Source organism: Mustela nigripes, unplaced genomic scaffold, assembly GCF_022355385.1.
Source record: "Mustela nigripes isolate SB6536 unplaced genomic scaffold, MUSNIG.SB6536 HiC_scaffold_75, whole genome shotgun sequence".
In the NCBI taxonomy this organism is placed as follows: domain Eukaryota; kingdom Metazoa; phylum Chordata; class Mammalia; order Carnivora; family Mustelidae; genus Mustela; species Mustela nigripes.
The window spans coordinates 4,782,278-4,800,766 of NW_026739490.1; the positions used below are offsets into that span (position 1 = coordinate 4,782,278).

General features: G+C 51.4%; 2 protein-coding genes and 1 pseudogene across 2 annotated transcripts; 2 read left to right on the forward strand and 1 right to left on the reverse strand.

The window, feature by feature from the left end:
• Nucleotides 1–2,386: 2,386 nt before the first annotated feature.
• Nucleotides 2,387–5,423, forward strand: AVP (arginine vasopressin). Its single transcript, XM_059386489.1, has 3 exons — nucleotides 2,387–3,675; nucleotides 4,856–5,057; nucleotides 5,189–5,423. Exons 1-3 carry the CDS (start codon nucleotides 3,556–3,558, stop codon nucleotides 5,365–5,367), a joined length of 501 nt encoding a protein of 166 aa, XP_059242472.1. The 5' UTR covers nucleotides 2,387–3,555; the 3' UTR covers nucleotides 5,368–5,423.
• Nucleotides 5,424–13,485: 8,062 nt separating this feature from the next.
• OXT (oxytocin/neurophysin I prepropeptide) lies at nucleotides 13,486–14,485 on the reverse strand. Its single transcript, XM_059386491.1, has 3 exons — nucleotides 14,069–14,485; nucleotides 13,732–13,933; nucleotides 13,486–13,591 (listed from the first exon to the last, which is right to left on the reverse strand). The coding sequence occupies exons 1-3, from the start codon at nucleotides 14,186–14,188 to the stop codon at nucleotides 13,536–13,538; spliced, it is 378 nt and encodes a 125-aa protein (XP_059242474.1). The 5' UTR covers nucleotides 14,189–14,485; the 3' UTR covers nucleotides 13,486–13,535.
• Nucleotides 14,187–18,489, forward strand: part of LOC132008170 (histo-blood group ABO system transferase 2-like) — a 39,293-nt pseudogene continuing 34,990 nt past the window's right edge.

Genomic DNA, 18,489 nt, shown 5'->3' on the forward strand with positions numbered 1-18,489 from the left:
ATTCAAAACCCACTGTGTGGCAGGCACTGTACCAGGCTATGGGACTGAACAGAAAGCTTAAGTCCTTTCTGCGCTGGGGGTTTCACTCTAGATGGGTACAGCCATCACACACAACAGATAAACAGACAAGTAAGTGAATTGCAGTTTGTCGTTTGTACAATTAATCCTTCAACACTGACTCAAGTTAGAAAGTGACCGAGGTGGGGCCGAGGGAGGGATTCACCAGGTGGGCGGCCAGGGAAGTGTCCTCTTAGGAGATGACACTGAAGCGGCCAGGGGAGTCCTACTGAGGGGAGAGTAGGGGAACCTTCTAGGACCAAAAAACAACATGCTCTGAGACTTCAAAGCAGGAGCAAAAGGAAGGCATAGATTTGAGATATATTTTCAAGGGAGGATTACTAAAGAGGTGAGGAAAAGAGAGGGACCAAGGTGAGTCTTGGGTTCTTCGAGGAGCAGCTGGCTGGCTGGCTGGCTGGTTTCCTGACTACAGTTAGGAAACCGTGGGAGAGAGCAGGGGAACGGCTGAGAATCAGGAGTTGAGTCTGAGCATGATGAGTTGGAGAGGCTGGTTGCATATTCAATGACACCTAATGGCGGTGTCATTAGGTAGGTTGTAGCTCCAAATCTGGAACTCAGGGGAGAGGCCCAAGATGGAGTTATGAATTTGGGAATCTTGATTTTATAGAAAGTATATAAAGTCATGGGGTTAGAAGTAGATGTGTAGAAAGAGGAGAAGAGAAGAGATGTATGAATGAGCCCTGGGATTCTCCGATATTTAGAAGTCAAAATCAAAGAGGAAGAAGCAGAAAAGAAGACTGAGATAGAACATCCAGTATGGTAGAAAAAAAAAAGGATACGTAGTTTTATTTTATTTTAAATATTTTATTCTAAGTAATCTCTACACCCAATGTGGGGCTTGAACGCATAACCCCAAGATTAAGAGTTGCATGCTCTACCAACTGAGTGGCCAGGTGCCCCCTGAAGTGTAGTTTTAAAAAGGATAAGTGCTCAACCAGGTCAAATGCTGCTAGGGAATTGTGTAAAATGAGGACATAGACATGACCACAAAATCTGGCAAGGTAGAGGTCATTCATGACCTCAATAACAGGAGTTTTGGTGCACTGGTTTGGGTGGAAGATTGGGTGGAGAGGGTTGAAGAGTAAATATTGACTTCAGGATGAAAATAGTACAGAGACCACAGTGAAAACCCAAGGCAATCTCTAACTCCAGAGAACACGGAAAGCTGTTTAAGGATGGAAAGGTCATCATAATCTACCATATGGCTTAGCTTGGAGAGTATATCTGAAGTCTAACTCAGTACTCATCTAACTATTATGATGTCATTATAACAAATTAATGGTGGATGGGAAAGCATGTATAGGGGGTGGGGTGGGGAGGGACTGGTGAAAGACCTAAGTCCTCCCTTTTTTTTTCAAAAAAAGATTTTATTTATTTATTTGACAGACAGAGATCACAAGTAGGCAGAGAGGTAGGCAGAGAGAGAGGAAAGCAGACTCCCTACCATGGGGCTCAATCCCAGGACCCTGGAATCATGACCTGAGCCAAAGGCAGACACTTAACGACTGAGCCACCCAGGCGCCCCTAAGTCCTCTCTTTTAAGATGACATGTGACTAAAGATCCATGAGCCTGGGTGTAGGGGATGTAAGGATAGAGGAGGTGTGAAAAAGTAGATCTGAAAAGGGAACATGTGAAGGAAGTGTAGGAGCATAGTGTGTCCAAAAGATCCATGAGGTGATATCCTTACACATGAGGTGATATATTTGACATGACAGCACAGTAACATGACTTTTCTAGCCCATGCATGTTCCAAGAAGGTGGGTATTGGAGGAGCAGGCCCTCTAGCATCTCAATGGCCGTGGTGTTTGAGGTCTTCAAGGGGGCCCTGGTGTGGGAGGCAAGTCTTAGAATGAAGATCTTAGTAGACACAGCTGGTTGGGACATGTGTGTCCTGGCCTGTCCCAGGCCCTGAGCCCTTTAGTGAGTGTAGCTCCATACATTTTCAGATGATGACTTGGACCTGAAGTGCAGAGAGGGTAAGGTGCCGGGCCAGGGCCACAACAGCTGGCCTAAACTAGGCGTTGTGGTCTCCGTCACAACTGAGAGTCTCAAGGGAGCAACAGTTGGGACCCAGCTTCTCTCCAGGCCCCATGAATGGAATGAAAATATTCTTCCTGGGTTACCCCAGGAAGCTGTTCTCTCTGGAAAACTCTCTTCAGCTCTTAATAAAAATAATGGCATTTACAATACAATACTATTATTAATTAGCTTTACGGTAGTGCAGAAACTTTTCTAAAGCTCTTATATATTATTATTTCAGTCCTCACCACACTATGAGGTGGATACTAGTTAGTGTCTTCCCCACATTATACTGGAAGAAAGTGAGCCACAGAAAGATCAAGAAAACTGCCTGAGTCAGGAGGTTTTGAGCAACAGAAGCCAGATTCTGACAGGTCTTTGGGCTCCAGTGTCCTCACAGTCCATAAAGGGATGTTCCTGAAAAGGCCAGTGTAAGGTCTTGAGTGTAAGGTCTCCCACAGCACTTGCTGGGGAGAAGGCAGCCAGAACTTTCTTGGCTCCCCTAGAGAGGAGGCGAAGAGCCTGGGGCTGGGAGAGCCAGGGGCCGAACAGATCCCGACAGGAGTAGGGTGGCTAGCCGGGGTCCAAGGACCAGAGGGGCACTCCGGTGGCCCGGGAGAGGGAGGCTTTAGTCCCTTCATCCTACTGGCCTGGGGCTGTGAACCAAAGTCTGCTTTCTCAGGCTAGTCTCATTCGGCTGTGGCTCCTTTAGCCCCCCAACACCAAACCTCCTGTGCCCCCATTTCTACTCCAGGCCTGAGACAGTACCTGCCCCAACTCCACAAACTAGGGTCCTTGTAGGGGTAGGAATTGGGGCAGATGCCTTTCCCTCACCTTTGAATCTTACTGGGTCTGAATCCTGCTCTGGATGTGTGTGGGGTGGGGGATGGGAGTGTCATTCACCCCCACCCCAGGAGACCAACCCTCCTGATGGGGTTCTGCACACCTGACTGTCCCCTGTCCCACCATTCCTGGGCAGGGGCCAACCCTGCTCCCTGCACCCCAGTTCCTCAGGCCCCCCTCACCACTCTCTCAGGTGTCCGTGTCTGGGGACGGGCCGCTGACCCCCCCAGCCTCTTCTGGGCAGCCAGAAAGCTTGGGGATGGTCTCTGCAAGACCCCCGCCCCCATTTGTCCTTCTCCCCAGGTCCAGAGAGCCAAGTCACCGTTGCAGCAGCTCCTGTCACACCGCAGCCGCGCTGCCAGTGACAGCCTGGAGGCCGGTGGCCCTCCCCCGCAGGCCCCCCCACAGACAGGTCCACGTGCATCCCCAGACGTCTGAATCACTGCTGACGGCTTGGGACCTGGCGGTCGTGGGCTCCTGGGGAGTCACCGGGGAGGGGGGTTGGCGGCCACGTCGTCTCCGGGGGAACACCTGCAGACATAAATAGGCAGCCAGCGACGGCCGTGCTGCACAGTCCGCGCAGTGATCCGCACACTGTGCCCACCTGCGCCAGGATGCCGGACGCCATGCTCCCTGCCTGCTTCCTGGGCCTGCTGGCCTTCACCTCCGCCTGCTACTTCCAGAACTGCCCTCGGGGCGGCAAGAGGGCCCTGTCTGACTTGGAGCTGAGACAGGTATGAGCCTGGCGCATCTCAGGAGTGCCTGGAGGGGACAGAGGCCCTGGGCTGGCCAGCACTACCCTGCAGGGGCCGGGAAGGAGAGAAGTTGTGGAAGAGGCAGGCTCTAAGGGGAAGGGCCCAGCAGAAGAGAGGCTTGGCGTGGCTGGGCAAGGGTGGGTGGCCAGGCTGCCAGGCAGGCTAGGACAAGCTGGGGGACTTCTGGGACGCTATCCTCATCCAGGCAAGGGAGGAAGGCAAGCCGGTGTTTCCCCAGTAACCGGGCTTGGGGCGCATCAGGGAGAACTGGACAGTAAGGCCTCCTCTGTGCTGGTCCGAGCCTCGAAGCCACAACAGGCTGTGTCCTAGCCAGCATGGGAGGCCTCCCCGCTCCAGTCTTCACCTTCTCCTAGCCACAGCTCCCCTGGGCCCCACACAGAAGCTGGTCGTTGCTCTGAGCTCCTTGGGGTGAGGGTGCCACCTCCAGCAAGGAACTTCTGCTGGTAACCTAGCCCAGTTCTCCCCTACCCTGCATGTCCAGGCAATTCCCTTTTATGCCCTTTTCAGCAGAGCTGAGGGAAACCCCATCACCATGCTCAATCCCACCGAGGCCAGAGGTGGCTCAATTCTGAGCTGTTGAACCGACTGGAGTGGGTGGTGGGCAGCCCCCACAGACTGACCTTCCCTCTGCTTGGCACCTTTGGAAACCTGAGTCAGCGAGGTGCCCCATGCCCTTCCCTAGGGTCAGGCTTCTGCCACCCCCAGTTAGCGCTGGGCGGTGAGCTCAGGTCCAGGCCCACTGAGGCCCACCAGCTGGTAGAGCCTAGACGGGAAACGGGAGGAGGGGCCTGGAAGTGCTGTGGGCGGGGCAGGTGCTAGAGATCAAGTTTCAGCGACGGGAGCAGGGGAGGAAGGTCGGAGTTAGGGGCAGGGTGGGCGGCTGAGAGAGGGGCGCACACCAGTGATGGCCCCAGAGCTGAGAGGGAGGGTCTCTTCCGTGCAGCCCGGTGCGGAGGGGGCCCCCCTCAACGAAGAGGGAGGATGCTGAGGGCTGTCACTCAGAGCCAGTCCTCTGTCACCTGAAAACCCAGGGATTTTAGTGGACGTGCGCCCTTTCCCCCGCCCCCGCGCCCCCCCCCCCCCCCCCGCCCTCGCTCGGCCCTCGGTCACCTCCCCCCACCCCTGCCCTTCTCGTCAGTGTCTCCCCTGCGGCCCCGGGGGCAAAGGGCGCTGCTTCGGGCCCAGCATCTGCTGCGGCGACGAGCTGGGCTGCTTCGTGGGCACGGCCGAGGCGCTGCGCTGCCAGGAAGAGAACTACCTGCCGTCGCCTTGCCAGTCCGGCCACCAGCCATGCGGGAGCGGGGGCCGCTGCGCCGCCGCCGGCATCTGCTGCAACGATGGTGCGCGCGACCGGGACAGCCCCGGGGCGGACGGGGATCTGGGCAGGGGTGGCCCGTGGGGTTCCGGGCGGGCCTGGGCGATCTGGGTCCCGCCCGCCTCCCGCTCACCCTATGCCCCCTCCCCACCGCAGAGAGCTGCGTGACCGACCCCGAGTGCCGGGGGGGCTCCGGCTTCCACCGCCGTGCCCGTGCCAGCGACCGAAGCAATGCGACCGAGCTGGACGGGCCGACCGGCGCCTTGCTGCTGCGGCTGGTGCAGCTGGCGGGGGCGCCCGAGCCCGCGGAGCCCGCCCGGCCCGGCGTCTACTGAGCCGCTCGCTCACACTCTCCCCTCTCCCGTCACCCCGCAACCTGGAGAAATAAACCTTTTAAAACGCACCCGCGAGTGTCTGTCTCAGTGTTCGGGGGTGGGGAGGGGGCGCCGGCCCTTCTTCCTCCGCCGCCCCAGCCTCGGGGAAGCGATCTTGGCTTGGCTAAGTGCTAGGGGCAACTAGGGATAGGGCGACCTGGGGAGCGGGGGCGGGCAGGGCTGGGGCCAAGAGCGACCCTGCAGGGGCTGGGTGGACCCCCCAGCAGAGGGGTGGAAGGAAAGGTGAGGAGAGGGGAAGACGTTGAACAAGACAGCAAGAGAAGACAGAGAAAGGATGGAGAGAGAGACGTTGAGAGCTTCCGAGGGAAGAGTGAGAAAGCTAGAAGGGGACCGACGGGTGACCAGGGCTTCCTATGCCCCTTTACATTCCCGGACACTGAGGCACGGCTTCAGGGTCCCACCCAACTCCCCAGATTTCCAGTCTACTATTTCATCCAGGGCTGTGCGTTGTGTTTGTGTGTGTGTGTGTGTGTGAGAGAGAGAGAGAGAGAGAGAGAGAGTCTGGAGGCGGGAAGCAGCAAATCACCCCAGACCCAGCAGACAGAGGGCCAAATACTATCCCTCCAGGAAGAAGTTAAGCACTCGCCAAATCTCCCCCTTCAGCCAGAGTGAAGACGGAGCCCAGTGAAACCCTCGCTACATGACACCCCCCCCCCACCCCATCCACACAGCCACACAAACCACACACACTAACCCAAACACAGACCAGTGAACAACCAATAGGGGCATGCCTTGGGGTACTTGACCTCAGCTATGGGTAGAGACCCTGAATACACAATCAGAACCACAGACATACCCAGAGAAACACATATACAAACAGACTCACCGTGGGCAGGGACACACACACACACATACACGCTGTAGGACCTCCCACATGTACGTGCAGCTTCAGGACAGACATCCACTGGCATTCGGCCAATGCTATTCTGTGTCCCTCTGTCCTTCTTTGTCCCCTCTATTCCTTTATCCCCTTTGTGCCTCACCCACCTCTCTTCCCCGGTCCCCAGCTCCTTGGCCCTCTTTTGTTTCCTTCCTTGTCCCATGACACCCTCCCTTCCTCTTGCTCTGTTCCATCTGTTCTCTACATCCTGTCCTTGGGATTTCTTGCTCCAGGCCTTGGGGCAAAAAAAAAAAAAAAAAAAAAAAAAAAAGGCTTCTTCTCCTCTGGAATCCTCCACTGACTTAGAGGCCAGGAGGGAGGGCAGGCAGAGAGAAGACCCTCTGAGCCCTGATCCACACCCTGCTTTAGGGCAGAGTGTCATGACTCAGCCTCACCAGCTTCCTGGTGCTCAGCGGAAGTCAGGCTCTTACCTGGTTTTAGAGCTCTTCCGTTTGCCATCACTCCTGACCTGGCTCAGTGCTCAGAGGGATTAAGTATAAACAGAGGGCAGGAGCCCTGTGGGCTTCTATCCCTGCCATAGACTCCCACCTCTGCCCTGGTGTGGCCCATCAGAGCCAGTCCCCAGGTCTTGTAGGACTGGGACAGGCCAGATCTCATAGGAACTTAGTAACCCTTCAGGACACAGGGAGGTATCGCCCTCGCCCCGCAAGGACGACAAGAACCCTGGTTCGGATGCATCTTCTCTCTCTTTATTTCCGCAAGTCTACACACTTATATACACTTACATGACCAATCAGCGAGCAGGGTATAGGAGGGAGCGAATCAGGCGGTGCACCTAAACAAACAACTTCGCTAGCAACCAATACTGTTTACTTCCTCTTTGGGTGTTCCTCTTAGTCTCACAAGGCAATCCTAACCTGGCAACTAGCCAGGCGCCATCTTTTAATGGCGGAGGCCGCCCTGGCCAGGGGCCTGCCTCTGACAGGAGGTAGACAGAGGCAGCTGGTTTAAATAAAAATAGATAATATACCTAAAGGAAAACCTGAAACTCTAAAGCATCTTGAAGAAACTATGAGAGAAATCATTAATGACCTTGACCTATGCAAAGGTTTCTTAGTTCTGACATCAAAAGGAGAATCCGTAATAGAAGAAATTTGAGGCGCCTGGGTGGCTCAGTTTTTAAGTGTCTCTGCCTTCAGCTCAGGTCATGATCTCAGGGTCCTGGGATGGAGCCCCCTATCGGTCTCCCTACTCAGAGAGCTTCTGCCTGCTCCTCCCTCTCCCACTCCCTCTGTTCGTGTTCCCTCTCTTGCTGTCTCTCTCTCAAATAAATAAATAAGTAAAATCTTAAAGAAAGAAAGAAGATAGGTTTGGAATTCACCAAAATTAAGAACTTCTGCTCGTTGAAAGAATGAAGAAGCAAACCACAGACTGGAAGGAAAGATTTACAACTCACAAAGCGTATCAAGGATTGATGTCCAGAATGCCTAAAGATCTCTCAAAACTCCATACTAAGAAAACAACTCAACTTTTGTATTTTGTTATTTTTTTTTTTTAAGAAAGCTGAAATTGCTGCCCTTCCAAATTGTACTGCAGGTCCTCGCTAATACGGTGTGACGGAAAATCAACCGTCGTGATACATGTTCAATGATGAAGTTGATAATGATAGTTTTCAGACTGGGACTGCCTGGCCGGCTCAGTCAGTGGAACACGTGACTCTTTAACTCCAGGTCTCGAGTTCAAGCCCCCTGTTGGGCTTAGAGTTTACACTCCAAAAACAAACCAAACAACAACCATTGCTTTCAGACTGAAACACTTCTGTCCTAAAGCTTCACACAGCTGTTGTTTTAGAAATTAGTATTATTTGCATAATCCATATGTCCTAATTTACAACATATTTAACAAAGTAAATTTCCGGCATCTTTTCATATCAAAACATTTACCTTTACCACAGTCTTTTTGTTTGGTAGCTTTTGCTATATGAGAAATTTAAAATGTATGAAAAAGTAGACCCAACAGGCAAAAGTCCCTCAGGTCCACCCGCTTCAGGACAATTACCTTCAACAATAATCAGCCATGTGGTTGCCTGTTTCAGCTCTACCCCATCCTTGCCTCTCACTCTCCCACCCCCGAATTATCTTGATGCCAATCCCACCTGGCATAACCATTTCTTTTCTTTTTTTTTTTAAAGATTTATTTATTTGACAGAGAGAAATCACAAGTAGATGGAGAGGCAGGCAGAGAGAGAGAGAGAGAGAGGGAAGCAAGCTCCCTGCCGAGCAGAGAGCCTGACTCGGGACTTGATCCCAGGACCCTGAGATCATGACCTGAGCCAAAGGCAGCGGCCCAACCCACTGAGCCACCCAGGCGCCCAAGGCATAACCATTTCATCTGTGAACATTCCAGTGTGGATCTCAAAAGATTTCTTCTTCTTCTTAAAGATTTTTTTATTCACTTATTTAACGGAGAGAGAGAGAGAGAGAGAGAGAGTACAGCAGGGGGAGCAGAAGGCAGAGGGAGAGGGAGAAGCAGGCTTTCCGCTGAGCAAGAAGCCCAATTCGGGCCTTCCCAGGACCCCCAGGGATCACGACCTGAGCTGAAGGCAGATGCTTAACAAGTGAGCCACCCAGGCGCCCCTCAAAAAGATTTCTTCTTAAAAACGTGACCACACATAGCAGCATTATTTACAATAGCCAAATTTTGGAAGCAGCCCAAATGTCCACCTACTGATGAATGGATAAAGAAGATGTGGTATGTATACACAGAGCAATATTATTCAGCCATAAAAAAAGAATGAAATCTTGCCATTTGCGACAACGTGGATGGAGCTAGAGAGTATAATGCTAAGCGAAATAAATCAGAGAAAGACAAATACTGTATGATTTCACTCATTTGTGGAATTTAAGAAACAAAACAAAGGAAACAAGGAGACAAACCAAAAAACAGACCTCCCCCAAAAGATTTTACTTATTTATTTGACGAATAGAGATCACAAGTAGGCAGAGAGGCAGGCAGAGAGAGAGGAGGAAGCAGAGTCCCTGCGGAGCAGAGAGCCCGATGCGGGGCTGGATCCCAAGACCCTGGGATCATGACCTGAGCTGAAAGCAGAGGCTTTAACCCACTGAGCCACCCGGGCACCTGAGAAACAGACTCTCAACCATAGAGAGCCTGATTGGGGGCTTGATCCCAGGACCCTGAGACCATGACCTGAGCCGAAGACAGCGGCTTAACCCACTGAGCCACCCAGGCACCACATAAATTAATTTTAATGTTATAATACTATATTAAAATTTTATATGTGATAATTTAATAATACAATAATTAGGGGGTGCCTGGGTGGCTCAGTGGGTTAGGCCGCTGCCTTCTGCTCAGGTCATGATTGCAGGGTCCTGGGATGGAGCCCCGCATCGGGCTTTCTGCTCAGCCGGGAGCCTGCTTCCTTCTCTCTCTCTGTCTGCCTGTCTCTCTGCCTGCTTGTGATCTCTCTCTGTCAAATAAGTAAATGAAATCTTTAAAAAAATAATACAATAATTAATTTTAAAAAAACAACAACAAAACCCATGACCACAGACTGTTGTCACATACACAAGCTGCAAACTGAAACTCAACAATATATTTGTACCATCAAGTATTCAGGGACTATTCAAATTTCCCCAAGTGTTCCATGAGTGCACTCTTTGCAATTCATGGATATCTGAGTCTGTCTATTTCTTGTGGCACAAAAAAGAATTTTTTGTTTTATTTATTTATTTATTTTAAAATTAACACACTTTTTTTTTTTTTTTTTGGAACAGAGAGATAGGGAGAGAGGGAACACAAGCAGGGAAGTGGCAGAGGGAGAGGGAGAAGCAGGCTCCTGGCTGAGCAGGAAGCGAGCCTCAATCCCAGGACCCTGGGATCATGACCTGAACCGAAGCAGGCACTTAACTGCTTAGCTGACTGAGCCACCCAGGAGTCCCAAAAGAGAATTAAAAAAAAATTTTTAAACATTGTATTTATTTATTTGAGAGAGAAACAGATGTAGAGAAAAGAGTTGGAACAGGGAGGAGAGGGAGAAACAGGCTCACCCCAAGGAGGAATCAGTCCCAGCACCTTGGGATCATAATTCGAGTGGAAGGCAGATGCCTAACCGACTGAGTCACCCAGGCACCCCTAAGAATTTTTTTTTTAAAAGATTTTATTTATTTATCAGAGAGAGAGAAGGGGAGAGAGCAAGCACAGGCAGACAGAATGGCAGGCAGAGGCAGAGGGAGAAGCAGGCTCCCTGCCAAGCAAGGAGCCCGATGTGGGACTCGATCCCAGAACGCTGGGATCATGACCTGAGCCGAAGGCAGCTGCCCAACCAACTGAGCCACTCAGGCGTCCCTAAGAATTTTTTTTTAAAGAAGCCCTACTCCGAACATGCAACTTGAACTAAACACATGACCCCAAGGTCAAGATTCTCATGCTCCATTGACTGAGCCAGCCAGGTGCCGCACAAAAGAGAGTATTGATCCTCGTTGCCCTTTTTCTCAACTTTTTGTTTGCCTGAACTTGTTGTAGGGAATGGGTTCCAATCTCTCGTTATTATATTTGCTCTGCTATGTTGTGTGCGTGTCACCTAGCATAGGCTTGTCTGTTTAGTCACATATTAAAGTAATATTACTTTTTACTTTCCTTTTCTCTATCTTACTGCTAAGACTAATTACTTGTTTTTGGAAATCGTACGTAGGTGGGCATATTCTCTAGGAATTTCATTTCCAAGTAGTAAAAGGACAAAGAACAAAGCTACACAAAGTGGGAGCTGGGAACCACTGCCCTGGACAAGCCCCCAAGCACTTGGGAGGTTTGAAGGAGTCATTCAACAAGGACCAAAGGCTGTGGGACTGAGAAAACAAGAAGAAGGAAGAATGGTAACGAGCTTGCTTCTGTAGCCTTCTGGCCACCAGGCCCAGCTTGATGCTACCTCGGGGACATACCCAGGAAAATACATGTCAATCTGACCCTGTGTTTTGTGGCCCGAAAACACTGTTCACCTTTGGATTCTAGGGAAAGAGTGGGACAGTGAAGTGGGTGCCTGAGTGGGTGAGGGGACCCGAATTCTCTCCTAGGGTGGGGACAGCTGGGCTGGCACCCCAAGGTACTCAGGGGAGAGAAAGAGGTGGCGGGGGAGATCCCAGAGTTCCTGCTAAGGCAGAAGGGGACATTCCAGCTTGGCAAAGCACAGATCTGTCACTCTGTAGTATACATTCAAATGAATAAATAAAAATATTTGTTTTTTATCTTTTTATTATCTTATTTCTTTAAAAAGATTTTATTTATTTATTTGACAGACAGAGATCACAAGGAGGCAGAGAGGCAGGCAGAGGGAGAGGAGGAAGCAAGCTCCCTGCTGAGCAGAGAGCCCAATGCAGGGCTCAATCCCAGGAACCTGAGATCATGACCTGAGCCAAAGATAGAGGCTTTAACCCACTGAGCCACCCAGGCACCCCACTTTTTTTTTATTATTTTTAAAAAGATATTATTTATTTGTCAGAGAGAGAGAGTGAGGACAAGCAGGGGGAACAGCAGGCAGAGGGAGAAGCAGGCTTCCCACTGAGCAAGGAGCCCAATGTGGGCCTTGATCCCAGGATCCTGGGATCATGACCTGAGCCAAAGGCAGACACTTAACAGACTGAGCCACCAAGGCACCCCTAAATAAAAATCTTAAAAAAAAAAAAAAAAAAAAAGGAACCTTGGTCTATATGGTGAAATATTACTCAGCCATGAAAAAGGGTGGGCGAGAGTTTGCCATTTGTGACAACACAGATGGACCAACACAGAGGGTGTTAAGCTAAATGAAATAAGTCAGACAGAAAAAGATAAACTACATGTGGTTTCACTAATATGTGAGATCTAAGAACAAATCAATAAATTCAAAGCAAAAAAAAAAAAAAAAAAAAAGCAAAGGAAAAAAAAGAAAAAACTGTAGTCCAGATTGCTATAGGCCACAGGGGTTTTCAAAAGTCTCATCTCAGAGACTCCTGGCTGGCTCAGTCCTTGGAGCATGAGACTTGATTTCGGGTTCATGAGTTTGAGCTCCACATTGGATATATGGATTACTTTAGAAGAACGAAATGATAAGCACTTAAAAAAAAAAAAACAACAACTCCAAAAGCCTCATCTCTATTCTCTCCATACATTTCAGCAGTATGATATTTTTTTCCTTTTCCAAAACTTTAATTTGCATATTATATACATATAAAAAGTCAAATCACGAGCATGCTGGGTTATATTTTCCACAAATGAACACTCCTGTTTCACCAGCTGGCCGGCCAGGAAGCAGGATATGACTGCACCACTGAGCTGCTCTTGGACCCCCTTCAGTTACCACCCTACTCAAGACTTCTTAGCACCATAGCTTAGTTTTCCCTGTTTTGGTAATTTATTTAAAGAAAATCTTACAGTCCTCTTCAGCACATTTTTTCTCTCTCCACATACTGCCATGGGGCAGTGCTCTGCGGCCTCCAGTGTGAGAGAAAGCCATAGAAATTATCTTTTTTCTCACACGAGAGTGATCTGTTCCTGTTTTACTAGGCCTGGGAGTGTGGTCTGCACCTTCTGAAACTGCTTGCCCAGTGGCATGGGTAAGTAAAGGGCAGCATGCTTTGTGGTCATTTCTGTGGCGGTGGGCTCTCCGGAACTCCTGTCCTGCAGGGTCCCGAGTCCTGCCCAGTTCCTCCACTGCAGAGGAAGGAGCTGGCCACAGCTGGGTGCACCGCGGCCTGGCACCTCTGAGTCCCGGCGGCCTCCTGTGGCCTGGAGTCCCTCTCCTTGGAAACCCAGCCTCCGGAGCCCCAAACCCAGCCCTCAGGTGGGGCTCAAGCCTCACTCCAAACGTAGGGAAGTCATTCACCTGTCCCTGGGGCTCCTTCCTCTTCCTCTTGTTCCTTGTCCGGCCCAACTCGCCCTATCCTTTCGGTTCTTTGAAAGTTCCTCTTAATCCACCTGCTGTAGATTCCCAGCTCTGTTTGGAGCGGGAAGCTGGGGTCTATTACCCTCTCCCTCGAAGCGGGTCCTGCTGTCCTCCCCTCCCTCACCCCCCGCTGCGGGATTGCGGGGCTGGAAAAGTGCGCTCAGACGCCCAGAGCCAGAGACGCCGGCTTCCTCCAGGCGCGACCGTCGGGGCTCCCCCAGTACCCTCCCTCCCATTCCGACACCAAGACGCCAGTCGAGTTAGAGGGGGGAAACTGCTTTATTTTATTTCATGATTTCTCGTGGTGTTGCACCACCGTCGGGGCCATCCGGCTCAGCGCTGGGAAAAGGCGGCCTCGGGGTCGCAGGCGGGGTCGGCGCGGCAGCCGTCTGGAAGGAGAGGCGCCGAGTCAGGGCCCGTCCCGCTGGCTCCCATCCCCGGGTCCTCGGTCCCCGGCCCCCTCCAGGTCCCCGGTCCCCGGTGCCGGCCCCTGCCGGGTCTCCGCTCCCCGGCCCCGGCCCGCGCTCACCCGGGCTGCAGCAGATGCCGGCGGCGGCGCAGCGGCCCCCGCTCCCGCACGGCTGGTGGCCCGACTGGCAGGGCGACGGCAGGTAGTTCTCCTCCTGGCAGCGCAGCGCCTCGTTGGTGCCCACGAAGCAGCCCAGCTCGTCGCCGCAGCAGATGCTGGGCCCGAAGCAGCGCCCTTTGCCCCCAGGGCCGCAAGGGAGACACTGGCGGGAGGGCAGGGGCAGATGAGCGAGGGCTGAGCGAGGTCGGGGGCCGCGGTCGCGGGAAGGGGACGCGGGTCCCCTAAAGTCCCCCGACCCCGGGGCGGGCAGGGGCGGCGAGACGCGGCCCGGGCTCACCTGGCGCACATCGAGGTCCAGCGCAGCCCTCTTGCCGCCCAGGGGGCAGTTCTGGATGTAGCAGGCGGAGGTCAGGGCGAGGAGGCCCAGCAGGCAGCAGGCGAGGCTGGGGCCAGCCATGGTGCGGGTGCGCTGGGTCGGGGGCGGCTGCTGCGGCGGTGCCTGCGGGACCCGCCTTTTAATGGCCCTGGCCGCGCGGGCGGAGCGCTGGCTAAGAGGGCCGCCGCATGGCTGGTCACAGCTGGTCGCTGCGGGTCAGACCCTGGGCGCCCGGCGCGCCCCCTTATTTGCAGGGGCCTGGCCAGGTCACCGTCACCACAGCGGCTGATGGACTGGGGGCAGGGGAGGTAGAAGACAAGGCCGTGCGGGGGCGGGTGGCCTGGGCCAGGGAGCATGAAGGTCTGCAGCCCAACCAGAACTATGTAGCTGGCTTCCCAGTATGGTGGGGGAAGGATTACAGAGCAGACACTTGGACCCCTCCAGGCCAGAGGAGGGTGGGCAGGACTCCCCATCTCTCCTTCTTGGCTGGTTGCGCAGCAGTCTTGTCTCTTTTGTTAGGGAGCTTCCTCCGCTCGAACCCCAATTTCCTGGGACCCACCTTCCACCCTCATACCCACACCTACACCCCTGCACCTGGAACTGGAATAGGGAAAGATCTTTATTTTCTTTAACCTGTAACTGAAATGTAACCTTTTGCTTCAAATATGGGGTGGTCAACTAGCCACCGTGGAATTTGCAACCCTTGTGGCTTTGTCACACATCAAATGACAGCTATTCTCCCATCACATCACAGCTATGGCAAGTGTCTCTAAATGTTGTTAGACTCATCCCTTTGACATTATGGCAGTTAATGATAGTTAATTCCCAGCTCTGCCACCAGATCTTAGCTAATGTTTTATTTAAGACTTTATTTATTTGACACACAGAGAGAGCGAGAGAGGGAACACAAGCAGGGGGAGTGGGAGAGGGAGAAGCAGGCTCCCCGCCTGAGCAGTGAGCCCGATGCCGGACTTGATCCCAAGCGCCTGGGATCATGATCTGTACCCAAGGCAGAAACTTAACCATCTGAGCCACCCAGGTGCCCTTGTATCTAAGGTTTTAAGTAAAGAAGCATATTTAAATATATCACAGATTTGTTTTAACATTTTTATTCCTGAATATAAATACACTTAGTTTCTTTTGTAATTTTTTAAAAAAGATTTTATTTATTTATTTGACAGACAGAGATCACAAGGAGGCAGAGAGGCAGGCAGAGAGTGAGGGGGAAGCAGGCTCCCTGCTGAGCAGAAAGCTCGACTTGGGGCTCGATTCCAGGACCCTGAGATCATGACCTGAGCTGAAGGCAGAGGCTTAACCCACTGAGCCACCCAGGTGCCCCTCTTTTGTAATTTTAAAAAAGATTTTATTTATTTATTTGACAGAGAGATCACAAGTAGGCAGAGAGGCAGGCAGAGAGAGAGGGGGAAGCAGTGTCCCTGCTGAGCAGAGAGCCCGATGTGGGGCTTTATCTAGGACCCTGAGATGACCTGAGCTGAAGGCAGAGGCTTAACCCACTGAGCCACGCAGGTGCCCCTCTTTTGTAATTTGTTAAAAAAGATTTTATTTTTTTCCTTTCAGAGAGAGCGAGAGCGAGCTTGCATAAGCAGGGGGAGTGGCAGGCAGAGGGAGAAGCAGAGCCTGAAACTTTGATGCTCCATCCAGAACCCTGAGATCCTGACCTAAGCAGAATGCAAACCTTAACCAACTGAGCCACCCAGGCACCCCGCATCTTTAATGTATCTTTAAATGAATATAATTACAAATAAAAGAAAGAGTGCCTCCGTGGAGGGGATGTTAGTCAATGTCATGAAGAGGGAGAAGCTCAGCACCCATCGTCCTTCAAGAAGGGACCCGCCGGTGGCTCAGTTCCACTCTTGGTTTCTCCTCAGGTCATGATCTCAGGGTCATGAGTTTGAGCCTCACATTGGATGTAGAGATTACTTAAATAAATAAATAAATCCTTTAAAAAAAAAAAAAGGAGAGGGGACTTACCCCCAGTAGGAAGACTTTGGCTGGCAACCAGCCAGGGTCTTCCTCAGTGGCAGAGAGTAGCCTGGCCCAAGATCACACCCTTCCCAGGTGGCTGACCTCCAATACCGATCTGGCCCCACAGCGGGCAACTGTGAAGGACTGTTTCAGCTCTGAGCTCCGCAGAGGCCAATTGAGGCCCCCATGGAAGTTTTCCCTCTCCCCAATTCTGTATCCACCCCTTCCCTTCCACAGCTGTGAGTCCCCAGGGCCCTTGGTAATAACAACTCCTGCAGGTTAAACCCCATCTCCAAGGGCTCCCCAGGGGTGGGGGGAGCCCACCTTGCAATAGCACAGAAGAAAGGAGGCCAGTGTCAGAAGGAACAGACTCAGTGCAGCCAGGCCCTAGATGTTGCCCTTGGGAAAGAGAAGACTGGCATGGCCCCAGCCACTGTAGCCCTCTTGTCGACCCTCCTCCAGGAGGATGCTGTGGCTGCTGGGGCTGGACAGGTCACAGGGCCTGGCTGACCCTGAGTCACTCATGTGAGCTGCCTAGCACGGAGGGGCTGCTCAGGCTGACCTGATTACCCGTCAGAGAGTCGTCTTATTTCTCACGCAAATCAGCTCATTGGCATTGCTGGACTAGAAGGCCAAGGCCTTGACCCTAGAGGCAGCCACAGAAAGGCCTCCTTCCTATCCTTGGGACACCCTGACCTCACCCAAGTTAATACATGCACATAAAATTTCCTTAGCATAATGGACCCTGCAGGGCTGGCGCTCTGACAGCTGTTCGAGAATTGCTTATCTTAAGATGCACAGGGTCCGGGGACAGATGCTTGAGATGTCAGTGAACCAGACAGACACAAGACCCTGCTCACAACAGCTTATATTCTAGTAGAGTGTGGGGAGGCATCAAACAGTAAACCTAGCTCAGTAGGTTAGGAGGTAGTCAGGGCAATGGAGAAAAGCAGAGACATGTTGTAATTTTTTTCTAAGGGTGCTCAGTGCAGGCCTCTGGTAAAGGGGACAGCCGATGCTTGAAGGACCTAGGAAAGAGACAAGATGGATATCTGAAAGGCAGACTTGTTTTCTGCTGCTACATAACAAATCACCACAAGTTTGGCAGCTTAAAACAGCACCCACTTACTACTCCACAGTTTCTGTGGGTCTGGCCACAGCTGAGATGGGTCCTCTACTCACAATCTCAATAGCGGTCAGGTACAGATGTCAGCCAGACTGAATTCCATCCAGTAGCCTGGGAGATTGTTGGCAGAATTCAATCCCTTGCAGCAGTAGAACTCATGGCTGGCTTCTTCAAGGCCAGCACCAGAGGGAGAAAGACACTTTGGGGCTTCAAGTATCTGAGTAGATGGAAGCCTCTTTTAAAGGGTCACCTGATTATGCCAGGCCCACCTGGACCAACATTTTTGTTATTGTTCTTTTTCTTTCTTTTTTTAAAATTAACATATAATGTATTATTTGCTCCAGGTGTACAGGTCTGTGAATCGTCAGGCTTACACACTTCACAGCACTCACCATAGCACACACCCTCCCCAATATCCATAACCCAACCACCTTCTCTATACCCCTCTCCTCCTGGCAACCCTCAGTTTGTTTTGTGAGATTAAGATTCTCTTATGGTTTGTCTCCCTCCTGATCCCCTCTTGTTTCATTTTTTTCTTTCCCTCCCCCCCGAGCCCCCCACTTTGCTTCTCAAATTCCTCATATCAGGGAGATCATATAATTGTCTTTCTCTGATTGACTTATTTCGCTCAGCATAATACCCTCTAGTTCCATCCACTTCATTGCAAATGGCAAGATTTCATTTCTTTTGGTGGCCGCATAGTATTCCTATATCTATCTATCTATCTATCTATCTATCTATATCTATATATATATCACATCTTCTTTATTCATTCATCTGTTGATGGACATCTAGGTTCTTTCCATAGTTTGGCTGTTGTGGACATTGCTGCTATAAACATTTGGGTGCACATGCCCCTTCGGATTCACTACATTTGTATCTTTGGGTAAATGCCCAGTAGTGCGATTGCTGGGTCATAGGGTAATTCTATTTTCAACTTTTTGAGGAACCTCCATGCTGTTTTCCAGAGTGGCTGCACCAGCTTGCATTCCTTCCAACAGTGTAGGAGGGTTCCCCTTTCTCCGCATCCTTGCCAGCAACTGTTGTTTCCTGACTTGTTAATTTTAGTCATTCTGATTGGTGTGAGGTGGTATCTCATTTTGGTTTTGATTTGTATTTCCCTGATGCCAAGTGATGTGGAGCACTTTTTCATGTGTCTGTTGGTCATCTGGATATATTCTTTGCAGAAATGTCTGTTCATGTCCTCTGCTCATTTCTTGATTGGATTATTTGTTCTTTGGGTGTTGAGTTTGATAAGTTCTTTATAGAT

What these genes read in the sequence shown, in the direction of transcription:
- AVP (XM_059386489.1), top strand. Translation starts at nt 3,556, where the DNA reads ATGCCGGACGCCATGCTCCCTGCCTGCTTCCTGGGCCTGCTGGCCTTC. An exon ending in CTGACTTGGAGCTGAGACAG is followed by an intron (nt 3,676 to 4,855) that starts GTATGAGCCTGG and finishes CCTTCTCGTCAG; the next exon opens with TGTCTCCCCTGCGGCCCCGG. An exon ending in CGGCATCTGCTGCAACGATG is followed by an intron (nt 5,058 to 5,188) that starts GTGCGCGCGACC and finishes TCCCCACCGCAG; the next exon opens with AGAGCTGCGTGACCGACCCC.
- OXT (XM_059386491.1), bottom strand. Translation starts at nt 14,188, where the DNA reads ATGGCTGGCCCCAGCCTCGCCTGCTGCCTGCTGGGCCTCCTCGCCCTG. An exon ending in TGGACCTCGATGTGCGCCAG is followed by an intron (nt 13,934 to 14,068) that starts GTGAGCCCGGGC and finishes CCCTCCCGCCAG; the next exon opens with TGTCTCCCTTGCGGCCCTGG. An exon ending in CGGCATCTGCTGCAGCCCGG is followed by an intron (nt 13,592 to 13,731) that starts GTGAGCGCGGGC and finishes CTCTCCTTCCAG; the next exon opens with ACGGCTGCCGCGCCGACCCC.